Source organism: Apaloderma vittatum, unplaced genomic scaffold (assembly GCF_000703405.1).
Source record: "Apaloderma vittatum isolate BGI_N311 unplaced genomic scaffold, ASM70340v1 scaffold21205, whole genome shotgun sequence".
NCBI classification, from domain to species: domain Eukaryota; kingdom Metazoa; phylum Chordata; class Aves; order Trogoniformes; family Trogonidae; genus Apaloderma; species Apaloderma vittatum.
This window is the reverse complement of record NW_009715728.1, coordinates 55,312-75,189: the sequence shown is the minus strand read 5'-3', so window position 1 is coordinate 75,189 and position 19,878 is coordinate 55,312. Positions and strand designations below refer to the sequence as shown.

The window sequence follows — 19,878 nt, the reverse complement described above, 5'->3', positions numbered from 1 at the left end:
CGGCATCTGAAGGCACGCGTGTAAATAGCACCATAGTCCTATCACAGTGTTTTTGCCTTGTGTGTGTTCTCACGTGGTGTGATGTGACACGCCCGCTGTATATACTCCACCCCTGCCATGCAGCGTGCCTGTGCACGGACACACATGTACGCGTTCCTGGATAAGAAAAAGGTGGGGGGAAAGCATGCGTGGTATTTTAGGAATATGATGTAAAACCGTTTTGTAACATAGAACGCAGAAGGGAGCAGTTTCCTTAACATGTGCATAGAGAATTAAAACAAGAACAGCTGTGGAAAGGCTGTAAGTGAAAGTTAAGGAAGAATTATCAACATATTATGTGGATCTATGTACACATCTAAATACATACGGATACCTTGAAATATTAGGATTAAAAACCTCCTGAGTGGATTTCATTGCTTTTTCAGTAGGTGTCACTATAGCTCCAAAAGAGCCCAGATTGTCACTCATCTGGCTATTGTTTTCCAAAGGATTGAATCATAGAATCGTATCAGCTGGAAGAGACCTAGAAGATCATCGACTCCAGCCTTTGTCCCAGCCCTATCAACCTGTTAAACGATTCCCCCCAACGCAACATCCACTCGTCTCTTGAACACCTCCAGAGATGGTAACTCGGCCACCTCCCTGGGCAGCCTGTTCCAATGGCTGACAACCCTCTCAGTGCAGAAATTCTTCCTAATATCCAATCTGAACCTCCCCTGGCACAATTTAAATCCATTTCCCCTCATCCTATCACTCTCCACTGGGGAGAACAGACCAACTCCTGCCTCTCTACAACCTCCCTTCAGGTAGTTGTAGAGAGCGATGAGGTCTCCCCTCAATCTCCTCTTCTCTAGGCTAAACAGCCCCAGATCCCTCAGCCTTTCCTCAATAAGACTTAGGTTCTAAGCCCTTTACCAGCTTGGCAGCCTGCCTCTGTACCCTCTCCAGCACCTCAATGTCCCTCTTGGAGTGAGGTGCCCAATCCTTACCACGAAGTTCATTGCATCACTTTTCTGCAGAAGCGCACGAACTAATCTGATCTGTTCCGACAGTTGGAACGACTCCTGCGCTCAAAGGACTCAAATTATCGCTGCATACATCTGCGCAAAGACTGGACTTGCCTTTCCTCTTACTTCCTAAAAGTACATGGTGAGTGTCTTGCTGCTGTCACCCACCTGAGCCAGCGTGGTACAGGCAGATCAGCAACCCTTTGGCTGCCTGCCTGCTGCGAATGGGTTTTTCCAGGGCCACACTTAACAGGAGCAACGCTCGGCCTGTAGTATGTGGGATTCACAAGGGAACTAAGAGCAGAATCACCCGACTGTTAAAAATACAGTGCTTAGCATTTGCCTGTGGGGCACAGGCAAAAAAAAAAGCACATTAGGTTACTTTTTGTTTGCTTCCAGGTTCCTGAGGTAGCTCTTCCATCCACAGAAGTGCAAAGTTCTTGTGCATAGACTTGGTAACAGGATTACCCCTGACAATCCCCTAAACCTGGTGACCCCCTATCTAATTCCATATACCCCCAAATCTGGTCTAGGAGCATCATGTCAGTCTGGAAGTGGGGAAAATTAGTGTTTGCTCTCAACTCTGTTGTTAATCATCTGTTTCATACATGCAAATTAAGTTTACCTGTTAATTTTCTTTAAGTCTCGGGATTTTACATCTTGTTAAATCACATCCCCACCCTGTATTTCCTGTTTAGATTCTAAGCAGTTGGGGAGAAAGACCTATTTTACATGTTCACACTGTGATTAAAACAACAGGTTCCCTTACCACAGAAGATTGATGATGTATGTCAACAGTGACTCATCCGAAGATTTGTTTTAAGATTGAGGGATTAGCAATAATAAGCATCATATTGTCTCCTTTGTTGATACCTAAGGATGCATCATCTCTTTCCAACTGATTTACAATATAACAAAATTCAAAATTTAGTATCCCATGTCTGTGAAATGTGAGGGAGAGAATGTCTCAGATGGAGGCTGCACTTAAACTTCTAATTACACCTAAGCCTTACAAGGACATCTGTCCCACTGCACTCCTTCACCATGTTCTCTGCTGAGAAAGCAAAGAGCATCTATAGAGACTGAGGGTAAAAGTGCGCAGGTCACTAACCACTTCTATGCTCATGGAAGAGGAACAGTCAGTGCTGGAAAAACGGTCTCACTGTTGAGGCAGCCACTTGAAAACTAACATGCCGGAAGCAGGCATTTCTTAAACATAATCAACAACTTGCCTTTCATATGAGGAAATTCATGCTAATAAATTTTGTCTTAGTTCTTGCAAAGTAGTTATTACAAAGAAATTAAAAAGCAAAAGTCACTATCAGTCACTTTGTAATGTTGGAAGATTGGCAGACGTACTGCAGAGTATTCAGTGACAGGCAGTGGGGAACAAAGTCTTGAATTTTGGTTGCCTTTGAGCTTAATTTGTTTCTATTTTTAATCAAATTAACAGAAATAATAAAGTCTAAGAACCTATTAACAGGTGACACTCTCCACGATGTGCTGCAAAATTTTAATTCCAATGAATTCATGTGAAAATGTCATTTCAGTTGATTATGGCCCACTTACTGTATACTCAACAAATAAGAACCTCCTGGCTTTACTGGACCCTCATAAAAACCTCTTGTTGCTTAACCACCTGCACTGGTGTGGACAGGTTAGCAAGCCCTCCTCCTTACTGGAGTAATCTCTCAGAGGTATCCTTACAGACTTGATTGGAAGAGGCATGTCCAAAAGGATTCGTGCTACTCAGTCGTACCTTGCCCCAGTGATTTGCAGCTCTACCAGAGACAAATATGTTCTTAAATGTCTGATGTTTAATGTACAGTGGGGTCTACACGGTGTGCTAATATTGCCATAATTTACTGTTTGAGCAATTGTTGCATCAAATGCTGCGAAGGGATGCAAACTTACTATCTCCTGAGTGTGCAGTTATGTGGTGTACAGCATTCTTGCACCTCTCCTAGACTGGCAGTTTGGTTGTAAATGGGATTCTATTTCTTTCAGGGGAAAAAAAATCAGTATCTTAAGAGCTATTTAAATGGTTGCAGGCAATCAGCACATGTCATATCCACCCCCTTCCCAAACTTACTCATACATTTAGATATCCATTCAAACAAGCCATTATATTTTTGTTTAAAATCACACCAGCTAAAATAATTGTCCAAAACACAGTATTTCTTTAATTTCAAAATTTATACAAGTTTAGAAATCAATATACCACCACACAAAGTAGAGAAAGGAAGATATGTTCAGCAACATTTAACTATATTATAACAATGTTCAAATATGTTTAAATTTTACATACTATTGCAGGACTTTTTAATATAAATAATTAATGATTGATGAGGAGATACAGAGAATACCATTACTTCTTTATTATCCAATGCAATATTTAGCTTCTAAAAAATAATGGAATATTGGTGAAATGCTGTATATAGTTCATATGAGCTCAGTTTCCATTAAAAATCCTAAAATAAGATGGGAACATTGACAAAGTGAACAAGACCTCATTAATCATTAAAGTTAATAAATAGAAACCTGTCAAAACATTACAGTGAACTGTGTTATTTGCACTCCATTTCTCCCTTTCTCTGTATAGATACAGTTCCATAAGTTTTAAAGTTTGGAGTAGTTTTGTTTATTTGTTTTCCCAGATGGGTGTTAAATAGAAGCTTTAAACTATGGTGGGGAAATTACTTTTCTTTAATTTGATCTTCAAAATATTGTAATATCAACCAAATAAAAACTTTCAGGTTTTTTTTTCTCCCCATCAAAAGCTGAGTCCCAGCAGTGAGCACTCTACTGAGCTTTTGAACTTTGTACAATAAGAATAAAGATAGCAAGAATAATGGAGCTAAACATGGGAGCTCCTAAAGGCAGGAGGCAAGTTTATTCCATTTTTCACCCTGAGTATGTCTTTATTTTTGTTTACAGCAGCTGCACAGTTCTTAACTCCTTGTGCTATGAATAAAAACAGATGACGTGAAAGCATTAGAAGACATGGGTCTGGTATACCTGACAGTTTAATGCAAATTTAGTCTTTTAGCTCAGTTTACTTTGTCATTAAAGCACTTACAGACACTAAGACATGGGCTCATATTCTAGTCTCTACATAGGATGCCAGAAATGCTCAGCTGGACCTGTCCTATTGATGCTGTCTGTCATGGACTGAGGTGACAGTGTGGCTCTCCCTGCCCTGGCTCCAAGTCCCATGAGGGAGTTTCGTTTGATTCCCAGGTTGCCAGACCAGATAGAGGTGCTGGCTGATTCTTCTATTTTGTGTTGATATTTACAGCAAGGTTAAGTGGCAGCTATTTTAAAACAAATTCTGTGGATGTAGTATCACCAGTCACAGATCTGGGTCTGAAGCATCTCTTCTGGAAACAGAGCGCTCATCTCACCTGGAAGGAGAGGTTTAATTTCTGTAGGACCAGGGGTACTTCATCCCTTTGTTTCACAGCTTTCATTTGGTTTTCAAGGAGAAAAAAAAATAATAAAAAAAGTTGTCCTCTTGATGGTTTTTACATGTCAAACACTGGGGTTGTGCTTCTCACTTAGGTTATGGTGCTTCTCACTCAGGTTGTGGTTCTTCTCTAAGAGCTGCTCAGTGTGGCCAAAGCAGAAGGTGGGACTGCCCTGCCCCACACATGAGGTCAGTAAAGGCCGCCCCAACAAGGGACACGCACAATTGCAGGTAAATGCTAAACCCAACAAATAACAGTCTTGTAGACTTATAAATGGCTGTGAACAGAATCACAGAATCATAGAACGGCCTAAACTGGAAGGGACCTTAGAGATCATTTTAACCCAGCCTCCATGCCGCCAGGGAGGCCACCTCTCGACTAGATCAGGCAACACATGGGGACCGAACGGGAATTGAACCCGTGACCTTAGCGTTACGCTCTACTGACTGAGCTAACCGGCCTACTTTCAGTAATTTTGAAGGACACCAGGTCTTACCTTATTTCAAATCACTATTCAAAATGGTATTTAGGTTAAAGAATTATTAGCATTTAGCTTATATATTTTTTCTTTTTTTTTGTTGGTGTTTGTTGAGACAACACATAGGACAACTGGAGGAAATTGAGATAGACTATTTTTCATGTGAAATGACTGATTTCAGTTACAAAGCCTAATATGTGTTGCCTGAAAGATGAGAAACATTCTAGAACCATTTAAATTTATGTGAACAACAAATTAGGATTTGATTAAGCATCCATTCTTCTGTACCCACAGCAACATGCTGTGATGCATGAACCTACTGATAAATGTGATATATGAGGTCATTTCACTACTTCCAGCTACTCATTTTCTCTTTGTGCAGACGCAGACATCTGAGTTCATATCTGATTCTGCGGAACACAGGTACGTATGTGAGGTTCGTCATATGTTGTGGATGACATCTGAATGATTTGTCCAACTTGATATAACTTAACACATTGATCCATTTAAGCCAGCTGCACTGTACTACACGTTGCATGGGAAGTGTTATTTTTAACTCTGCCTTTTTCACATTATTTACTTTTTTTTTCCCCAAGAATTACTCAGTAGTTTCTCAGGACTTACCCTGATTTTTCCCATCTAACAGGCATGCAGTACTACAGACAGTTAGGTACATGACGTATTATTTCCAATGGGCTGTTGTAGCAACTTGAAGACATCTGAAATCATGAACACAGAGGACCAGGAGATACAGCAGAAACCAACTTCAGGCAGCTCAATAAGGTAAAGCAAACTTGCTTCACTGCACATAGTGGCATACCAAAATCTGGGGGGTTTTTATTGCATGGATAACACTTTACAGCTATCGCTTATTTGCCACTTGATATTTAGAATATAAAAATAGTATATACAATTCTAAGTCTGTGTGTGGGTACAATACGCCATAGATACTTTATAGCTCTAATTCTGCAAGTATACTACATTTTTACATAAGTTCCAATAAAGGTAACTCTTTTTGTCCAGTTACATAAATTTGCCTAAATAGTTTGCTGAGTTGTGGGCTAGAGAATGCATCTGATTATTTATCATCAAAATAACAAGAAACTACGTAAGAAAATGAAGATTAGCTCAGAATCTCTATCCAGGCTAGTATTCTGACTCTGGAAATGGCTTATGGTGAATACTTTAAAAAAAAAAACAACCCAGAAGGAGGGCAGGAAAAGCCTAAATGACACCTCACCTGCGTATCCTCAAGTCTTATGGCAAAACGCAGTTTGAGAAGTCTGAGCCTCATCTTTGAGTTTTAACTCTTGAAACAAGAAGGTGGCACGCATCCTTCCATCCATATTCCAGGCCTAGTATAGAGGAATCTCTTCTTGCACAGACAATTAATTCACTTCATCCTAACGGTTTAAGGAATTCTAGTTTGGTTTTGTAACCAGTATGTACCCTGGCATGTCAGTGGAGCTACTGTGTTATATAAAGTTTATGTAGTCTGACCTTACCTTAGTCCATGGTATTCTGCCTCTGCAAGAGCGATCTTTCTGCCTTTAGTATCTTGGTGGCTTTCAAACGTTTCAAACTGATTAAGGCAACACTGAGGTCTGTTTAATTGCTGCACTTGTCTCCTTTGAAGTGAAATACTGTGATTTATATTTCACAGTCAACATAGCAGACCTTTATAAGATTTTGGACACATATTTCTAAATTTGGCAACAACAAAAACAACAATTTAAGCAGAACTATTTATTAAGTGCCAGTGTAAGTTTTCAGTTTAGTCTTCAAATTCTAAAAATAAAAATGAGGATTCTACCAGAATTGCTGACAAACCTTAACTCTAATGGTCTGATCATTCCTGTATGATTTAGTGCCAAAGAATACATTTTCACTGCTTCCTTGATGTCAAAGTGGTATTTCTATATTTATAAAATGATGGGCCTTACAGAAGCTGAACTGTTTTCTGCAAATGGAACCCTAACGGCTCTTACTGATTCCTTTAAAAAAGGAAGACGCTACTTCCTTTTCTTTGCTACAAGCACGTATATGGTTATTTTATTTGGCTATTGATGTTTTGGGGTCTGTACAACATTATATTTTTACTAAAACTTAAGGGATCCTAACAGTCATATCATTCTATCTTTTTAAAAAAAGTTCATCAATCTCTTTAAAAATAACAGACTGCCAGCTGTTGGAAACCACTCCCCTATTCCTAGAAGTGCTGTTTACTAAAATAATCCATCCCATTTATGCAAACTTGGTATTGTTATAAATATCAGTAAAGAAGGAGATTTTATTTTAGCCACCAATTTGCCCTCCTGACTTTAGGCTGAAAACCTTCAATTTTATAAACTAAAAACATTCCACAAGAATCTATTGCAGGTTATGAGGTAAAAAACACATCTACACCGACTTTTTATTGCCTGAAAAAGAAATACTTACACTTCATAATTAAAACTAAACAAGGCACATAACAGACAAAAATTAAATTGTAATATGTACACACATTAGACCGGATAAACAGCAAACATATTATAATACTGCATTAATTGTATGCATATATGAATTCCAGAACCCCCAAAATGTTGTGTACATTAATTCAAAGGATAAATAAGTGCTAATATAAGACAGAGAATTTCTTAGTGTAAACAACACCACAGGCTTTTAATAGGCATTTAGGCCAACTTAGAAAAACCATGTATTGCCTTTCACACTCCATACCACTTTATTTTAATAGTACTGTATTCACATATACAATTTCAAGATAGTATAAAAAATTACGAATCTAAGAAGCTTTCCTCACACTCAACAAAAACAGGCTGCAGACATTCTAAGGATTTTCCGTTCACTTTTACAGGGCCACTGGCTGAAGACATACGGATTCGTCTGGGAGTTCTTCCTCAAAGCAGTGCAAGAGTCCTTAAATGCAAAAAATCAAATTAGTCATAACTGCTCAAGTTTACTAGTAAAGACTTTTGTGCCCAATTTCAATTTTGATTTTCGATTCACACTAGCATGATGTTGAAGTTGTCATCCTTGCCTGCCATCGATGAGAAAGATAATGAGCCCTCTGGTTTGAAAGGCAAGTGACAGATAGCAAGGAGTGTTTCTGAACATGAAGCATTTCATTGCACTCACAGCATCACATGATTTGTCCTTCAGATTTTGCTTATGTATTTCTGGATCCAGAGTATGCCAACATTAAAAACCAAAAAATATATGACTTGTTCTGTATGAATGTTCAATGTATTTTCTTGAAGCATGCTGATCAGGTTTTTAAAAAAGACAGCTGAGTTATACTAGGACTAACTTCTGGCAACTGTATTTACTGGCACCAGAGAAAATTACAGTTCCTCACTAAAGTACTGCTTACATGAGGACTTGTGGCTTGCCATCTTTCTAAGACAGGCTGTGGCCACTAAAAAAACCCCGAAACATGCACAGCTGCTCATACTCTCATTTTTTTTTTAAAAAAAATAATTCCTCCCACTGGCCAAGTGCATCGTTAAGCAGTCTCGTCTGTTCCACTTTTCTCTGTGGACTGACAAGCAAAGTCTCTCTTCCACCACTCCCTCCGTCCTTTCCACACCCCCCTCTCCCAGTTACCCTCAGTCACATCCCCACAAAGTCTGATGAGTCCCTGGTAACAGGCTCTCAGGCGATTGTCTTCAGCACTTCCTGACTTGTGGAGCTGCGATGAAGAAGTCCACCACCTCGTCTGTGTGGCCAAGCCACAGAACCATGGTCTGTCTTGAACACAAACGTTTCATGTGGGTTCTCCTCCTTGACAAATCATTTGTCCGTTGATAAAGACAAGGGCCACATCCTCCATTAACCTCAGGGTAAGCTGTAGCACGCACTCATAGTGAAGTTCCAGTGCAATCTCAGATTTTCAGGACTCAGTGATTCCCCCAAAGAAAATTTTTACATGAAACATGAGATGTGGTCAAACAGTTAGGGACGATGAAATCTGAAATGATAAATCATTGTAAAACTTAGAATTATATTATTTCAACTGTCAATGGCACTGACCTTCATTCTGCTCTCAGAGCTGTTTACTTTCGCTGCCTGAATAGATTTATTCCTGGGTTTATGGGTTAAGTGGGATTAGAGTCAGCCCTATTATCCCTTGCTGTCCATCTCTCTCTCCTAGAAAACCAAATAGGGCTATGGTGTGGCTCAGGCACTGGTGTATGTCTGTCTATCCATTAACCTCTTACTGTGGTCCCTGGCACAGTTTTGCTTGGGTCAAACAGTGCTTTTCCAGACACTGCCTGGGCATGGCTGGGATTAGCACAGGCCAACAGGCAGACTGGGTATGGAGGGACATCACTCTGTTTTGAGGTGGGGAGGAAAGGGTAACTGCATGACTTCAAGCTGTGCCAAGCCTGCTGGTCTCAGGGATGGAGAACAGTCTCCAGTCTGTTTTGTTTGCCAATATTTTTTTAGCCACAACTGCATCTGCTATTTGGGAACAGCATCAATAAATCAGAAAAGATTTGCTAAGTCAAAAAACTTACATTTCTGGTTTTTTTTAATCCTTGTGCAAAATGAGGCTAACAAAAATTCTGGATTTTTCACAGTAAGCAACAAATTTGATAGCACTACATATATTTTATTCCTGTTAACAGAAGCCAACTGTGGCACATGAAGGCCCAAACAAACCTCACAGATTGCCTGTATGACGGATAGAGAGGTGGGTGGCTCCAAAGGTTGTTGATAACCTTTTCTAGAGTAAGTTAGGAGCCTACAGCAACTGAAATTCTAGCTCAGCTTAAATGGAATGAATCTCTCTGTCACCATACTCCTAAATCTCTGTTTAAATGGCTTAAAAACTGCATCTATATGTGAAGTAATAAAAGATGCAGCAACTTAAAAAAAAAGCATATGTAATGATGCACCTAACACAGTAGATTTACTTAGGTTTTTGTTTGACACATTTTCCCTTAACAGCTCCAGAGAAGAGAAAAGAAAACAAGCCACACATTACACCTGTCATGTGGTACAGAGATGCATTTCTCGAACACAGGAGGTACGCAAAAAAGCTGACATTCACAAGTATGCAGCTCATTTGCTAAAGGAGGGTATAGCACACTGCCAAAAAGACACAGGGCTTTTGTATTTGTGTAGAACAACAATGTATTGGACTATATATAGCATTTCCATTAGAAGCACGCTATAAACATCTACTGATATCCTCTTCCCAAACCTTCATTTATTTCTCTATTTTTAGAAACTCAGTTTCTTGGATTCTGTTAGGAAATAGCAGAAGGAATCAGTCTAGATGACTAGGAGTAGAAAAACAGTTCAATTGACAGTCATTACAGTAAATGATGAACAATAAAAACCAGTGGTTTTTCTTTCCCAAGTTTAATTTCAAATTTTAAACAACCCAAAGATATTGTAAATACTCATTATAATACTAAAGTGTCTTACATTGAATATGCAATAATATAAGAAACTATATGCTATAAGCTATTTTTGTTTAATAAGCATCTTCCTTGTCTCATTCTATCACAGAATGTCATGAATAAGCCTTTGTTAACCAGTTGCCAATGCAAATGCCTTTTGGTTTGTATTATCTCAGTGATCTCCTTGAAAAAAAAAAAAAAGATGAATAATTCATTCTCTGGCTTCAGACTTTTGCCTACGGTTTCCTTAAAACAATTCACTTCTGTTGTATAAATCCAAATGTAGTGGTGAACTACATGATTTTTAATGAGAGGTCCCAGAGGAAATGGAATCTCTTTTTATTTTCAAAATTGCAGTTGACTTAAAACATCTGGAGCTAATTCTGTTCTTAATTAGATTTTTCTAGTGTTACTCTGCTGACTTCTGTGCGGTGGCTCCACAATATGGCCCATGAAAAAACCAAAAGGTGAAGGGGGAACAGAGATGGCCTCATTTCCCCAGGTCAAAATTCTTCCAGGATAAAATCATTGCCTATATCACAATTTAGCTATGTCTACTTTTTTACTCCATTTGCTAAGGCTCTCCTCAAAAAAAATTTCTCTTTTTAACCGGTTTGTCACTCCACTGGATTCCCTACATTTTTGGTTCATCCTTCAAGAATCTAACCATAACTGGCCTTAACAGTTTTCAATTCTCATTAAAAACATACCCGTTTCCTTTTGTATGACTCACGCTTATCTGTACTTAGGCTTCTGTATTGCAGTGCAACTCAAGAAACGTAACAACCTAAGCAGAGGATTGCACTCCATCTCTCTCAGTGCACAGCCAGGTTTCTATTCCTGCTCATTTTCCTTCTCTGCCTTAGGATGCTTATTTTTCAAAAGTAATATTCCTATATACTCTGAAGACAATACACTACCTACTAGCTGAGGAGAAGATGACGTCAGAAACCAAATGAAAATACACACATCCATGTTTGAAAAGGACACTTTCCAATGGTCAGAATGTAACATTAGATTAAACTCCTGCCTCCTAGTTCATAACCTGGCTCAGGTTTTCTGTGTCTGAAACTGGTCTGATTTTTTGAAAATTGATTTATTCATGCTATAGCTATAGTGAATTGAGTTTACAGTATTATAAAAAAATAAATCCATGTTTTTTGGGGCAAAACCACACTGAAGTTGTGAAATGAAGCGATGAACTAGGAGATGCCAGAAATCACTGAACACCCATCTCCCATTGTGAATTCTCCTTCTGATACTCTGCAATTAGAGGGAGGATTCACACTCACTTGCATCCTGAGTTTTATTGAAACAGTGGCAGGAAATGGAAGTGACCCAGTCCCAGGCAACTGTTTTTATGTGACTTAACTCTGTGTGGAAGTGATGACAGTGATACTATATATGCAATGTGGGCTGATCCTGACTTTGCTTCTGCGGGGCAATTTTCAGACTTCAGAACTTCAGAAAAATACAAGGCCACGGGGATGGCAAAGAGCGCCTCCCTCCCCCTAGGAGTAAACTCTGTCATATCTGAAATCCTGCTAAAAAAATGTAGATAATGCAGAGCTCTTTAAATAATAATGCTTCAGACAACATCTTGGTATTATCCAAAACAGAGAACAAACCAAACCCACATTAACACTGCAACAGGGTAGGTTTAGACTGAACATTAGGAAAAAAATTTTCATAGAAGGAGTAGTCAGACATTGGAACAGGCTGCCCAGGGAGGTGATTGAGCCACCATCCCTGGATGTGTTTAAAGGTCCTTTAGATGTGGTGTTGGGGGATATGGTTTAGGGGTGAGCTTTGTCAAGTAGGGTTAATGGTTGGACTCTGATCCCAAGGGTCTTTTCCAACCTGAACAATTCTATGAAGCAGCAAACAAGGAATATTAGAATCTGTTTTGTTCCCCAGAAACTGCTGCCAGAAGCCTAAGTGACCCTTAAGAAGCTCCTCAAAACACTAGTGAGCTTTTCTGAACTTCAACGCATCATCTAGTTTTTACTTATCAAATGCATGTACAAAAATGTGTATTTCCATGAGCAAGGGAGTACTGCCAGAAAAGGACCCCTCTTTTTTTGTGTAAGAAATACCAAGTTCTTTCAAAGGATTATTTTTAGATTTCCCAAACAACATCTTTCTATGTAGCAACCGGTCTCACTGCAGTCACCTTCACTGCTGCATCAACTACCCAATTTCAGGGATGGCACCAGCAAAACTGCAATCCCAGCAGACTCAGTGGTGGGATTCAGGCAGGATTCATGGTCAGAATCTACACAACTGCAGAGGACTTTCAGAAACACAGAGGATTGCTGTCATACCCACTTCTCCAACTTATGCAAGAAAAGGGATTCACCCACCTGGTAAATTGCCGACTTTCCTCATGCACTTCCATTTCTGTGCTTTTAAATTCATTCAGTTCTTTCCGTATTGCTGCCTAATAAACAATAACGATATATATGCAACTGTAAGAAACATGAATCTTAAGGAAAGTAAAGACTCTGAAAGGAACCTGATCTTATTCTTGCAGGTTCTCTTACAGTTCCCATTTTCCAGTCTCCGTTACTGTAATCCACCACTCTCACACATTTCTGATCATCAGCACAAACGACTTTTTTTTCAGTTACAGCTATCTGGAGCACTAATACACTACAAAGAAACCCGGAGCATGGAACATCATCGAACACCAAAGAAATGCCAAATCTACTGCAATGGGTGAACCATCCACGCACTGAAATATGGCACTTGGTACAGACTAAACAAGGCAAGGGATGGGGTTACCTCAACAGTCCCCTGCTGGGTGTGCAGCCAGAGCCCCTGAGGAGCTCTGAGTGATGCTGCCTGCATAGGCACCTTACACACAGCAGGGATCTTATATCTCCCCACTGGAGACAGGACTTCAGAAATGCAGGACGAATAGCACTTTTTCTCTGTATGGGATTAGTCACTTGGTTTGATTAGTTTTATGTAAAATTACATTAAATATTTGGACATCTCAAGGTTTGCGTTTTCAGTTGGAAGATACTGAAAAACAGCAGAATTCACTGCACTTCGCAAATGCTTTGTTGCTTACATTAAAAGAGTGATATGCAATTTACTTCATCATGCAATAAATTCAGTTTCGGAAATAATCTAATGTAGTCAACAAGAGCTTTAGTTTCTATGCCCCAGGCATTCCTACCTTCACTGTGAAAGCAGGGGATGGTTCCATTTAGCCACAACAGCATGCTTATACAAGGCTGCTGTAATAGCTAGGAAAGAGACAGCTATTTCTGAGTACCAAATCAGCAGCAAAGACACCAGAGTTCCAGCTCTGTAATATGGTTACAGTACATTTTTCTGCTCCCACTGGGATTAGAAAAATGACTTCCCTATGAAAAAAGGGCAACGGAGTTTCCAGGCAACCCAGGGTCTGCCTTTCTGCCAACAGACATGGGGACCACAGAACCAGCCATGGGCACCTGTTCATTACAAAAAGAATTGTGATTAAAAACTGCTACCCTAAAGTAGGTAGGAAACTCCACCGTGTTTTCTATTGCAAGTTACCCTGGTTGGATTTAGGTGAAAGTGGAAGTGCTGGGTGCTCTAACCTCCCATAGACTAGGTTAGAACTAGAGTGCTCAGCACCTCCCAGAACCAACATCTACAAACACTTCTGGGTATATTTTTAAAGTCTCAACTTTGACTCCATATGAGATTCTCCTTTGATTGCCATATGCGCTGGCAATAATATTAAAATACAAGTTGAAACAGTCCTTAGCTAAAACCTAGTGGGTTCTTGTACATATCACTTTTCATGCCAAGCACTTTTTGTAGGATTTCGATAACAGTTGGTTCAGACCCGTCTTAAAATGGGCTACATTTTTTGATACATCAATCCTACAGCTTTCCTTTTATGAAGTGTTACAGGATTAAAGTGGAAGCGTATTTTATGGTAATCTTTGACTGATCTGTTTTTTAAAAGAGAATGACAAACCATTGGTGTCATCTTTTGTAGTTAGGCAGAGGAATTGTGAACTGCAGCATGCTGGGGGCAAACATCCCACCAAGGTGTGCTGCACGCATACAGTGAGCTCCTGCACTGACAGCTGTGGCCAAAAACCCTTAGGAGGATGGAGCAGCTTCTACCTTTTTTCACTTGAATGAGTTGCAGAACTAACTCTCGGTTGCAGAGAAATAGGCTTCTGCCTGCAGGAACCTTGCTCGAACTCGACAGGTCACGGCCATCTTTGCCAACAGTGTGTACCTGACTTAGTAAGGCTTTAAAATTGCAAGAAATTCTGGCCCAAATCACCATAATGGAGGTGGTAAATATGCCTCTTAGCAAGCACCTGAGTGCATTTACTTTGCAGTCAGCAGATGCACAGCAGTACCATGACAACCTAACTACTTCCAGCAGATGTCATTTGTGATGTTCGCATCAAGAGAATGTAAACCAGAGGAAAGCACCCCAAAAGTGACAGATGCAAGCATTTTCTTATAATCTACATTTGTCCCTTGCCTTGTCTGCGGGAGTTAACCTGGCCCAAGGCTTGTCAGCACGACGGTCGTAATCCGGAGAATCCGTGACCTCCACGTACTCATTAAATCGAAGGATTCTTCTTGCTTGAAGTTCAGCCACTGTAGGCCTCAGGCTGAGCTGTAAGCAGGAGGTAGAAAATAGTACATTTAATAAGATGAAACAAAATAAAATAAAAGCAGAGGGTATGATGTAGTCTCAAGAGAACTTTAATGGTATTTCTAAATAGGGTCACTTTCAGGTGTCTAAAAAAAGGCACCATCCTGGGAGCACTGCATGCGAATGGGGAAGCAGCACAACCTAATTTCTTCAATTATAAAAATAATCTTTGTCGGGTAGGTCACAGAGAATCGTGACAGTTATCCCTGGAACATTAATTGTGACTTTGCAACTGTCACATCATTTACACCACTAGGCTGTAAATCCATTTGCGTTAACGATCAGTCTGCTGTGTTCAACTACAATAATGAAAACAAGCAGGATTTGGAGGCGTCTGCCTAACTTTAAAAAGTGGTTTTGAACATCTGGGGATCATTATAATGCCAAATTGTTTCAGTCATACAGTATATACCTCATACAGTATTCACTTTAATTAACCAAGGATGATCATATTAAGGGAAATTGTATTTTTGCATACAAGAGCAGACTAGGAATATATATGAAAGCTCCCCTCATCCTCTCCAGAACAATGTCCCAAAGTCAGGGAGGCAGATCCATAACTGCTTTATTTCCAGGGACAATCCCACCTGTGGTGGCCAAGACCACTGACATGGTTAGAAGAATGGTGAAGGGATATTTTAGGGCCAACACTACTTTCCTGCCCTCTCCACTGCTTGAGGGAAGAGTGGATCTACAGGCATGGCTGCCCTCGAACAGAGATGACAGCAATGGTCATGCTCACAGAGCAAACGTGTCATTTCTCTCCCCTGCTCGCATGGACAAATATTAAGCACGACCAGACTCTGTAGGCTCTTCCAGGTATGAGAAACTGGACAGGATGAAGTTTCCCCCAAGATGGATTTGGCTTGTACTGCTTTTTAAACAGATTTCTCATCTGGAGGCATGACTGATGGACAGTTGCAGTAATGCACATACACTGACTTTTAGAATCTTATAAAAATAATCCTATGTACACAAACACACAATACAAAAAACACATCATTACCTTTCTACTGAGTCTACGTTTTATTTCTCTTTTGGCTTCCTGTTCCTCTTCTTCATTCTTCTCTGTTTTCAGAAGAGATAAAAAGGAGTGAATATTTAAGTAGTATAACTGCACATACTGTATTTCTCTCGGTTGAAAGCTTCAGGACTTCAAGTCCTGGCTCATGTTTCCTCATATTTCTGAGTGATCCTGCATGTTTTCTCTGCTTATAGGATTTTGTGTGCTCTCATTTTTTTTACCCTATCCTCATTTTCCCTGATTTTGTAGGCATCTCAAGTCACCATCATGAGTCAGGAACATAGCAAAGAGGAGGTATTTGTCATTTTCTTTCTGTGTAACAGAAAACAACATGTACCCTGAAAGAGCTACTTAACGTTTCAATTGTCCTCACATTAAAATCACTGTTGCTTTTACTTCCAACATGCCCCCTACCGACTTTAGAGTCTAATTATTCACAAAGGTCAAGAAAAAGTTTGCTCTGAGTGTCTGAATCACCTGAGTGTCTACTGCTACAGGACACAGGAATCAAAGATAATATTTCACTGCCATTTGTTAGTGCAAATTGGTTTTGTTACTTTAAATTTTTTTTTCTGGTTTTATAATGTGGCCACATGATTCAGCACTCAAGCCCTCTTGGTTAAGGACCACTCACTAGTCCAAATGAATGAGTATAGCAGAAAATGACATCTGCATTTTTGGAATGCATTTGGCCATGAGACTGAAATGTGCTTTCAACAAATTTCTGTGCTAACCAAACTCCAGAGATGGTGAAAAGCACACTTAAGAAGGCACGTTCATACGGACTAAGTGGTTGTTTTTTTTTTAATTGATGTACATTTTAAAGAACATTATTTACCCTTTCAGTCTATCTCTGATGATTATGAGAGAAGTTAACTTTGTTGTGGCTGAACTATCCCACCTAGAGATATCTGTAAAACTGTCATCCTATTTTATTGATGGTTGAGGGATTATGGACTCCACATTACAGTTCAGGGCTAACTATAAATTTCAAGGATTTTGTTTGTCTATTGCGGATGCAGCCAGCCTGCACAGATGAAAAGGCAGATTTAAATCTCGGTATAGCCCTGTTTGCCCTGTCTGCTATGGCCAGCCTGTTGCTTTAGTATATGTAACCTGGATGCAGAGGAGTTTCTGTATCACAACTGATACACTAGAGGCAACGCTACGACAGGACACTTCATGGTAATTGCAGATTTCCTTTGCTAACCCAAAAGCTCTCATGTAAGAAGAATACAAGGTAAAGTGGAAGAGGAATAAATGATAAAAAAGATAAAGAAGGAAGTTACAGTAGGAAAAAGGTGATGCCAGTTTAAGACCTGTTCTGTGAGAAGAGTCCAACACCAACACCAGGTTGCAAGGTGCAACTGCACTGGTTTGCTGCCAGAATTAGGTTGGATCTTGTGTTGATGGTGATTTTACTGAGATACTGAGATGTGGATGCAGCTTACGGTTTATTAATGGCTTCTCTCTTAAATGGTGAAGAAATGGATGGCCTGTTTCCATAAAGGAGCTGTAAACTGACTAAAACTGAAGAATGGAGAGTTAAATATTAATCTATGTGTATTTTTACTACTGTATCTATCAATAAACAACTTGAGTTGTTCGACTTATGACTTCAAATGAGAACTCTTTCTATCACATTGTCACCTAAAAAATTAAAAAACTCTCTAGCTGCTTTAGGACAGGTAAACCACCTGTAGCCTTTTTGTTTAAACATAATGTCTTTGCAGTCAATAGATATAGTAACTGAGGTAATTAAACACAATCTATCTTAGGAATCTTAGGAATCATTTGACGTAAAAAAAATTGTCTCTTCATGAACTGTATCATTTAAGTCCTACCTCAGAAATTCTCCAGTAGCAAACACAGCAGAAAAAAATTTGCAGTTGGATATATGCATCGCTGAATTGCCTTTTCCTTAATTTAGTTTCCCCAATACATTCTGCATCATTCATATCTTGGCATTTCTTTGCTATCTATATACCACTGTGTCTCCTAAGAAGCAACAATAAGATGCTCGCTGTAAGAAATAGAGAGGTCACACTACTTAATCCTTAAGAAAAAGCTAACAACAGCATGGCCACCTGAAAAACTGTTTTTTTGTATTCTGGGGGAGGATAAAATAACTCAAAGTAAGATGATTTGGACATTTAGGAAGGTTGAAAGTTAGCTGCCCATCCCAAGCTGTGAAGCTCTCTCTCTGTGGGTAGCAGATAGCTGCACGAAGAGATGGCTCGACATGGGAAACCACCCAGAAACAGGAGATGAGCAAGGTCATCAGCTCCCGGGCAGAGAGTCCAGGCAGGTCCTGAAGCAGGTCACCAAGGAGAGCTGGAAGTCCACCTTTTGGAGGACAACGCCAACCACAGGCACCAGGAACTTCCTTCAATCCCAGACAAAGCAAGAGGAGATTGAACCTGTGGGGAATGGTCTTCTGCACAAGAGGTCAAGGGGCAGGACACGTTTTATATGCTGAGGCTGGCTTATTCCGACGAGTAAAACTCAACAGGTAAAGGAAAGGGACTGAAATCTGGTGGCTGCTGCTAACATATCAAATCTACTGTTTGGCAGATCTCTGCCTATGGCACTGGCTTGTAGCTAAAGCACCCATTTCCAATCTCCAGCTGGCTGGGCAGAGCATTGCTTTAAGCCCAGCACTACAGGAACACTGCCCTGATACAGATTCCCACCAACCTACAGTGCATTTTTGGTCTTTTAAAGGTAAAAATTTCGAAAGTTGCTGCTGTGAGTTAAGAAGATGTGTAGTGTGAAAAATAACGGGTCTAGTGCTCCTGCTTCTTTCAGGTGTGGTGGAAAATTTCAGCCCGAGGGCCAAGTTTTGGCTGCAGGTATGAAATGATTCACTTGCCCAAACAGGAACACATTAATGCATAGGAACACACTTCTGACGGCTTTCCACCTTAAAAGCAGATCTAATCTGTGTGATGTGGAGAAAGAAAATAAAAGCACAGTGTTCCCAGCTGCAAGTTCCCTCCTCAGATGTCCTGCTGCTGCTGTATTGGCAAAGGACCAGCCCAGAGAGTGTCATTCGCTTGTAGAAATCTCCAGTTAGATCCCAGCAAAATGATGGCTTCCCTACTTCCCTGCCTGCAGCTCCTAGGAAGTCAAACAGGGATCTGACTTCTAACAGAAACAATTTTGTTTAGCACCACTTATTGTGGTCTTCAACTTAAAAAATACCACTCAAGTTAAAAAAAAAACACCAGTCAAAGCAGAACAGCTTCCCTGGCATCTAAACATGGTTGCTCCTGCAACTTTTGCTGTATTAAATCTGGTCACGGTCTGTTCTGTGGGGACATTTGTTTCGTAGCAGAAGGGGAAAAGAGGAGAGAGATATTGCTCTGCCTGAGGACTGCTTCGTTCTTGACCAGAAACTACTCCTGGAGCATAAAACCAAACTTTCCGTTGTGTCCCTATGGGATTAGCTATGTTTAGACTTCTTTGTGGGCTTGCTAGGGAAAAAGAAAGAAAAGACAAACAAAGCACTTGCCTCTTGCAATGCTCTGGAATGCACAAAGTGGTTTCTCTTTCCTGGTTTTACAAGCAAAGATAATCATTGACATTCCTTAACTAGCATCAAGAGCTAAACCATGTTTTCTACCAAGCCAGTAGTGACAGTCATGCAGGTGCACAGTATAAGAAGTTCACTCTTCCTTACAAATACAGGAGAAAATACAGTAATCCTAATTCAAAACTCCAGGAAGAAAAAAACTTCTTTGCCGTAATGCAGTACTATAAATACTACTGGCTCAAAGCCAGTACACAAGAAATCTGTCTTTATTAAAAACA

At 39.9% G+C, this 19,878-nt stretch overlaps 1 protein-coding gene across 1 annotated transcript in view; it reads right to left on the bottom strand.

Moving 5' to 3' along the window:
* Window positions 1–8,849: 8,849 nt before the first annotated feature.
* The window catches only part of PHACTR2 (phosphatase and actin regulator 2), a gene marked incomplete at its 5' end in the record, with an annotated part of 48,828 nt that continues 37,799 nt past the window's right edge, over window positions 8,850–19,878 (bottom strand). The window contains 4 exons of the mRNA XM_009869282.1: window positions 8,850–8,919; window positions 12,724–12,800; window positions 14,865–15,002; window positions 16,048–16,109. Of these exons, the coding sequence (XP_009867584.1) occupies window positions 8,904–8,919; window positions 12,724–12,800; window positions 14,865–15,002; window positions 16,048–16,109 (293 nt within the window). The remainder of the gene's footprint in view (window positions 8,920–12,723; window positions 12,801–14,864; window positions 15,003–16,047; window positions 16,110–19,878) is intronic.